General features: G+C 41.6%; 2 protein-coding genes across 2 annotated transcripts; both read right to left on the bottom strand.

The window, feature by feature from the left end:
* LOC143412376 (transcription factor E2F6-like) lies at nucleotides 1–2,135 on the bottom strand (the record flags this gene model as incomplete). The annotated part of the gene is made up of 3 exons (XM_076874551.1): nucleotides 1–567; nucleotides 1,636–1,786; nucleotides 2,007–2,135. Coding segments are annotated over 3 exons (318 nt in total), but the record flags the coding sequence as incomplete, so codon positions are not given.
* On the bottom strand, nucleotides 2,102–5,553 carry e2f6 (E2F transcription factor 6). The gene is made up of 6 exons (XM_076874159.1): nucleotides 5,273–5,553; nucleotides 4,547–4,852; nucleotides 3,923–3,957; nucleotides 3,698–3,753; nucleotides 3,245–3,431; nucleotides 2,102–2,999 (listed from the first exon to the last, which is right to left on the bottom strand). The coding sequence occupies exons 1-6, from the start codon at nucleotides 5,387–5,389 to the stop codon at nucleotides 2,762–2,764; spliced, it is 939 nt and encodes a 312-aa protein (XP_076730274.1). The 5' UTR covers nucleotides 5,390–5,553; the 3' UTR covers nucleotides 2,102–2,761.
* Nucleotides 5,554–7,795: the final 2,242 nt, after the last annotated feature.

Here is a 7,795-nt window from a genome sequence, read left to right on the forward strand (position 1 = left end):
TCAGGTTTATACAAGTTCATTTTTATTCATTACAGCATCTTGGAGGTGTGTTTCTAAATGAAAGTTCAAACCAAGATGAAAATATTCATATATCAGGACATAAACACTGATACAAACTCAAAATACAAAGAGGTAAAATATTTTACAGGAAATGTTCGTCAGTAAATAACTGTTATGTGTATTACAAGGCCTCCAGAATCTCTGCACTCATCTGCAGAATGGAGGCTCAGCAGCTCAATTCCCCCCAAAGTCTTTCATACAAAAATGAATCTCCAAACATCTGGGTTAAACTGTCCTCATCCACATCAGTTACATGAAACATGGTGCCAAATGATCCATAAATAAAGTCCCCATCATGCCAGGACTCAGCTGATGACGTTCAGCTGAATATCATTTAGCTGACAATTCATTTCTGGATCTTTCCAGTCAAAACCGTTTTCAGAAACGTTTTGCAGTTTCTGTTAATGCTTTCAAATTCCTTGTGCTGAACCCTGAAATCAGACGATAACTTCTGGAGATCAGCTGGTAGCTACGTGCTCTGTGTGGGACTCTGTGGAATCGAGGTCTCTGCAACAGCAACAACAGCACCATGACCATGAATTCAGACTACAAACATCAGCTGAGTTACATTTAGTGTTTATGCTCACCCATAAAAGAAACTGCAGAACCCAAGTGCAAAAACATACTCGAAGTCATTTAGAGAGTTCTATTACATAATCAAGCTTTCTGAGCGCACTGAGATCTGATCATGTTTATTGCTCCTGGCCCACTGCATTCACTGAAATGTTATTCAATCTAGTGCAGAGGCTCATGAGGAGGAAAGGGCTTTCCTGATGCATCCTCCATCAGAGGGGTATACTACGAAGCAAGTTTAACATATCCAAGCTTTGTTTATGTTAGCTGCTTTGACAAAACCTAAAACCTCAGTCAAAGATTTCATGCATCACAACGGTGGTTGTCGACATTCCGGTGACTCAGGCTTTCTGCTTTAGGACAACTTCGATGCATCACTTCATTCTTAAGAGGAAAATGGATAAACTGAGAGCCGCCTGTTTCTGTCAGACACATTTGTGATGTCATAATTGAATAGATTTACTACCGAGTGCTCCCATTTATTGTTGTAACAGATCAGCTGCACATTGGAGCTCTGAAACTTTAATGATGGACAGAAAGGCTTAACTTTAGTAATGCCAGTAAAGTACAGCTCAACAGGCTGCATGTCTAAATGGCACTTAAGGCATACTGAAAGTAAAAGAGGCGTGACTGGCTGACTTTAAATGGAAATGGAACATAACTTGATCCAGACAGGTTTATGTAATCGGCATAAGTTACCATGGTGATCTAGCTAGTAAAAGAGCCAATAATGTGACCCTAAAAGCTCAGACTTTAGGCTCAACATGCCTCACTAACCCACTGATCTCTCTTTAAAGTACACTCCACAGCTAAATATGTAGGTATAAAAACTAGTGACATAATAAACCCACTGGCCATGATAAATACAGGTCCTGATGGTCATCTGCACTGAGCTCATTTATACACGGTGTGTAGCTCAACACTAAACAGTCTCTCTGAACCAGTTGAGTTACTGAAACCTCAGGTTTTATCACCCTGTGTTACTCTGTTTTTTCCTTTTACCTCTGTGCAGTGTGGTCGTCTTTATCCGGCTTTCCTCCAGTGTCACAAAGCAGCCGCTCATCTCTCCTGTCACAGCTTCACCCGTCCCAATATCACAAGTCATCATCATGATGGGGCCTTTCCCCCCCTTCAAGTGGACCTGGATGCTGTCCTGCACCAACACACATGCATGAATGTACCCCGAGTTTCAGCGTATGTTTAGAAAAATTTATCATCAGGTTTTGAAAAACAACAAAAACAATGATTACTTTACACACTATTTTAATCATGCTACATTTATTGGAGTTGAACTCAGATAAAAGAGACCAGATCATCCTGAAAATGAACTTTATCCTAGTCTGTGATATTTTAGTATTTTTATGTTGTTTTACCTCTGTCGGTGCAGGAACCTCCAGTTTGGTTTCCTCTGGAGCTTTGACGACGATCACCGTCTGCTCCTGGAAAGCTTCGAGCCGGCTGATGTCCTCATGGGTCACGTAGGCCAATGTGCAGGAGGACAGTTAAAGAAAACTAGCTTCTATTCACTTAACAGTTATTACAGGGTGGTTTTAGACCTCACGGTTCCTTTTCATGCCAATGACGAAAGTGACATTTTAATCTTTATAGAGTGTCAGGAGTGATGCTCTCAGATGTGCAGCTAGAGTAAATCGTTGACAGATTTTCTGTTCTCTCATCTAACCTGCAGTAACTAATGTAATGGCCACAAGGGGGCAGTGGAAGCACAAATATGGAATTATAATAAGAATACAATTATAATTGAATAAAATAATACAATTATAATTGTATTCTTAAAATCTCGAAAGCAAACTCTGCAAACCAGGGGCTGTTTCTGTATCAGCAGGTGTGACATCAAGTGGCATTTAATTAAACTGCAGGTTTTTTCATGCATGAAGAGAGGACGTTTTGGTGCTCAGAGGTTTTACAGAAAGCCAGAGGAGTCTCAGCTCACTTGGAGTTTTGTTTACTCAAGCATAACATACTTTTCTTTTTAAATAAAGAACATTTACATTAATTTCCATTCAAATTGGCAAAAACAAACTTCTTACCTTTACTGTAAATGACCTAGTCATGCAAATTGACTTGTTTTTAGGCTCATTCTGAAAAGGAAAACTTTGATGTGGTTAAATCATGTTTTACATTCAGGAGCATTGTTTTCATTACTTCTGTTCAAACTGTCCTGAGTCCCTGATAGAAATGCAGAAGGATATAGAGCGTTCTGCCACTCGTCAGTCATGTCAAACAGCTGCTGGGCGCAGCTTTTGATGAGGCTGTCAAGTGTGTCCTCCACCAGCTTCAGGTTCTCCAGCTCTCTCTGGAACTTCTGCCTGCTCTTTAGCAGAAAGCTGGAGATTGGACAGCTTCCTCTGGGCAGACAACAAGTTCACTGTTACACTGTGTTACACAGACAGCGCACAGGACCTTAAGTTTAATTAAAGAAAACAAAAACTAAACAAAACATCTTTAAGCAACCTCTTTCTACTGATAGAAACCCAAGAGATGTCCGTGAAGACCCACAAAGAGACCAAAAAATTTATTTTGTCAGCGTTCAACATTAAACGCACAAAGTATTCAGAACTCAACAGTAAGAAATTAACTTTTGCTCACTCACATCCACTTAACCTTATTGGCCGTCTGCTTCTCAATGACGTTGAAGCCCTCCAGGACGTTGGTGATGTCATAAACTCGTCGCCTGCGGGTCTGCAGGCTTTTCGTCACCTCCCGGAGGTCGATCGTCCCATCGGGCGACATCAGCAGAAGCTCCAGGAAGCGCACTGTCAAAACTCCCAGAGACGCATCTGAAACCACCATGACACTCAGAGGCGGAACAAGGGGATAAAAACATTTTAAGTCTACATCTTTCTATGTTATCCACTAAAAGATGTTGCAAACACAGCACAGGTTAGGACTACACACCACGTGGCTGTTAAAGTCCCAATCCGTGAGTCTCCAGTTGGCTGGCTGAACATTTACTCGATCTTGTCCACTACTTCTCTGTATTTCAAATCTAACCTAACCCTAATAAAAAATCTGAATAAATAATAAATATCAAAGAAGGATGCACCTTGTCGGGTGGATATCCTGGTCTGTATCATCTCTTTTAAATGACTGAGGATTTCCCTGGAAAGAAAGATAAAAAATGAACTAAATTCACTTATCATTTATCGTTAAAATGTTTGAAAAGATAAGAAAAGGCAGTGGAATTACAACTTGACCGCCATTTGTAAAATGTAGCAAGAAAGCAAAAAAAAAAAAAAGAAACATTTTGGGTTGTTTTGGGGTTTTTTACCTTTTTGTTCCTAAATTCGTCTTGGCATCTGGTTCCTCAAGTTCAAAAAGTGAAAACAAAGCAGATCAAAGTCAGAATGATTTCAAGTCCACCAAAAAGTGATAAAACACCAACTTATTCACACCAAAACATAAGAATCAACCCAAAAAGAAACGATCAATTACAAGCTGATTGTTTAAATACATGTTTTCAAACACTGTGGTTAATAAATTAAACAATATTGTAACTACTTATACACTCAGTTATGTCTTCAACGTAAAATATATATTCAGTAAGTCACTAGTTTGGAACTGACAAGTAAACAAAATCAAAACAAAAAAGTTTTTAACTTAAAAAAATGCATCAACGTGACGTGACATCCCTTTATCCCCCCACTCAACTAAGGTCATAATCTGGTCAAAAATGACTCCAAAGTTCCTCACAGTGGTACCGGAGGCCAAATACATTCTAGTACTCTCACTCCCAAATCACAGGTCATCGAGGCCTTTATGTATTTAACAAAACTGGCAAACTTGGCACTTACAGACCGACGCTGTATGACTCTATACAGGGAACAGCAACCAGCTGTGAACTGGACCTTACTTTACATCACACAAAGAAATGTAGAGATAGACATTTTCTTACCTGCTTATGTGGAGTAGGTCTTCGTGCAAAAGGTATAACAGGAACATTAACGTCCTCCTCCTCTTCCTCCTCCTCCTCCTCACCCCCTCCTCCTCCAGCAGCCCACTGATCCTCCTCCTCGGACGACTCGGCCCCCCATTGACTGAGCAGACCCAGGGCTCCGTCCAGGCAGGGGGGCATTATGGGAATGGCGTCGCTGCTGACGCCCTCATCCGAGATGTCCTCTGGCAGGAAGTGGTCTTCACAGATTAGATGCTGCTCCACAGAGTCCTGCTTCTCCGTCTCCCTCAGCGCTGCAAGCCACACCTGAACACAGTTACAGTTAGTCTTTATTGATCTCTAGTTTGACTGGCTGGGGTTTTACTCCATCACAGATATTGTGATACAGGCCAAATTGGTAACCTGGTAGTTATTTGTGATTAAAACTGCATTTATCTGGTAGAAATAAAAAGAAAACAATATTTACTCGTCTACTGGCCAAACTAGCTTTAAATAGCGTAAACAGCACAGCTGATTCCATGTTTTGGAAATGGGTTCCTGTTCACTCCAGCTGTGTAGTAAATGAGCTAACACATGTCATCAGGGTTATTTAAACAGCAGCTGTTTAACTGGCATCATGTTAGCGTCATGTTAGCCGGTAGAATCAGATATAAGAGATGCTAACGATCGCTATTCAAACATGTAGCTTGTAAATATGTTGTAACTCTCAAAGTTTTTTGACCCTACCTGGACACGCGCAGGGTCCTGGGGGAAGTTGAAGAACCTCTTCTTGGGTCTGTTGAAGAGCCCCCGGCTAACATTAACCATGCGGTTCGGACACCCAGAGACGACACACTTCACCATGGTAATCGTCTCTTCACCGCCCAGCCTCAACACACCGAGCGGGCAAAGCGCACATCCGCAGCCCGTTTGTAACCGTTAGCACACGGGGAATAAAAACCCGCCACAGCACGACTGGTTTGTTTGTGTCGTCTTCCACGCCGGAAATGGACATGTTTTCACCCGGAAGTACAACAACGCAGGCCAACGATTGCGATAACGCATGTGCGCCCTCTACCGAACTTGTGGTTTTAGAATTATTTATGGATTTAATTTCTTTTTAAAGCTTTATTCACATATCACAGTTTGTTATTTACAATGTTTGTACAGCAAAAATTATGTCCAATTGTATTTAGACAAGCAGACATTGAACTTCAGCAGGCTGGTTTGAAACTTCATAAAAAAGTGACTTATGTGACTTTGAAAGTGGCATTGTTGTTGTTGCTAGACAGGCAATATGCAGATTTCTCAAACTGCTCAGTTTGCTCACACAACAATCTCTAAGGGAGGGGTCTCAAAGGGAGACAAGGCAGCCTACAGAGAGGAAATCCTGAAGCTGGCAGCATGGTGTTCAGAGAACAACCTGGCACTGAACAACAAGAAAACCAAAGAGGTCACTGTCGCCTTCAGGAGGCACAGCACAGACTTAGCCCCCTTATACATAAACGGGGAGTGTGTGTTCATATGTATAGTGCTGCAGAAACTGTGCACCTCACTCTCCTTTCTTCTCCCACATGTTCGCACTGAGTAGGAGATGCTCTGTATCTCATTGTACATCTGTATAGTGACAATAAAGGCATTCTATTCTATTTTATACTAAACAGCAATTCTGCCTTGTTGCTGGGGCAGCACCATCTCTGCTGTGGACAGAAAGTGACTGAACAGGCAAATCCATGGGGCCAGCTCTGTTCTAGGATGCCCTCTGGACCCAGTGGAGGTGGTGAGTGACCAGAGAATGGAGGCTAAGCTGTCATCCCTGTTGGACAACATCCCCTCTATTTGATCTTATCCTGTTCCTTGTTTTTCTTCATTTTTGCTGCTTGTAACTTGTACTGTCCACTTTCTGCCGTGACCTAACAAATTTCCCACGTGTAATAAAGGTTTATCTTATCTTGATGCCAGAGGAGAACAGCCAGACTGCTTTGAGCTTGTAGGAAAGCATCAGAAGCTCAAATAATAAGTACTTACAACCAAGGTATGCAGAAGACCATGTTCAACCTTGAAGGAGATGGACTACAGCAGGAGAAGACCACACCAAGTACCACTCCTTTCAGCTAATAACAAGAAACTGAGGCTAGAATTCACACAGGCTCACCAAACTGGAGAATCACAAGACTGGAAGAACATTAGCAGGTCTGACGAGTCAATTTCTGCTGACATTCAGAAGGTAGGGTCAACAACATGAAAGCTTGGCTCTATTCTGCCCTCTATCAGTGGTTCAGGATAGTGTTATTGGTGTGATGGCATGGGGGACATTTTCTTCCAAACTTTGGGCCCCTAAGTGTCGCTTGAGTATCCTTTAAATGTTACAGCTTACCTGAGTATCTTTGCTGACCATGTTCATTCCTGTATGAACAGTGTACCCATCTCTGATGGCAACTTCCAGCAGGGTAATACACCATGTCAGAAAGTTGGTTTCAAACTGGTTGATTGATCATGGCAATGAGTTTGCTGCAAAAAAATGTGCGATGCTATCACGTCAATATGGACAAAAATCACAGAGGATTGTTTTCAGCACCCTGTTGAAACTGTGCCATGAAGAACTAAGGCAGCTCTCAAGACAAAAGGGATCCAACCTGGTACTAGTAAGGTATTGGTAACCTGAAGAAAATCACTGGTTCAGATCAAACACTTACGTGCTTGTAGGTGCCACCAGTAGTAGATAGTAAGATCCTGACCAGCTGCAGAAGCTGTGTATGCTATCCCATTTCTGTTAAGTCCATCAATAAACTACCTAGGACTCAGAGTTAGGGATTGGGTCGATTTAATGTCCACCCCTCCTTACAGAATTCTTGCCCACCTAAACCAAATAAAATTTAAAATATGCTTATCTAGAATGTGGCTAAAACAAAAACCCAGCCTTAACTCTAATGCGTTTCATCAGTACCCAGGTAGATATCCCTGAACTACTTTAGGTACTGAAACTAGCCAGTGCATCCTGGGAAGGCTTGCTTTACTGGAGATGGTCTCAGACTCAAACTACCATTTGTCAAGGTCACACAGATCCTTACATTTTCCTTTTTCCTACATCATAGTGGTTTTAATGGTTTGGCAAATTGGTGTATATTCTATTTTTCAGTCACAAAGGTAACTGGGCAACTGGATCTCTTTTCATTGGTGTGTAAATAATAAAAATCCCTAAATGTCTGCCGACTGCACACTATTAACATAACTAACTGTCAGCTTTAAAAATGACAAACAAAGTGAAGG

Source organism: Maylandia zebra, linkage group LG15 (assembly GCF_041146795.1).
Source record: "Maylandia zebra isolate NMK-2024a linkage group LG15, Mzebra_GT3a, whole genome shotgun sequence".
Taxonomy (NCBI): Eukaryota; Metazoa; Chordata; class Actinopteri; order Cichliformes; family Cichlidae; genus Maylandia; species Maylandia zebra.

Bases quoted from the DNA above. Each gene is read 5' to 3' on its own strand.
- e2f6 (XM_076874159.1), bottom strand. From the start codon at position 5,389: ATGGTGAAGTGTGTCGTCTCTGGGTGTCCGAACCGCATGGTTAATGTT. The intron at 3,754-3,922 runs GTAAAAAACCCC...CTTTCTTTCCAG, and splicing joins ACGAATTTAGGAACAAAAAG to GGAAATCCTCAGTCATTTAA. The intron at 3,432-3,697 runs GTGCATCCTTCT...TGGTGGTTTCAG, and splicing joins CAGGATATCCACCCGACAAG to ATGCGTCTCTGGGAGTTTTG.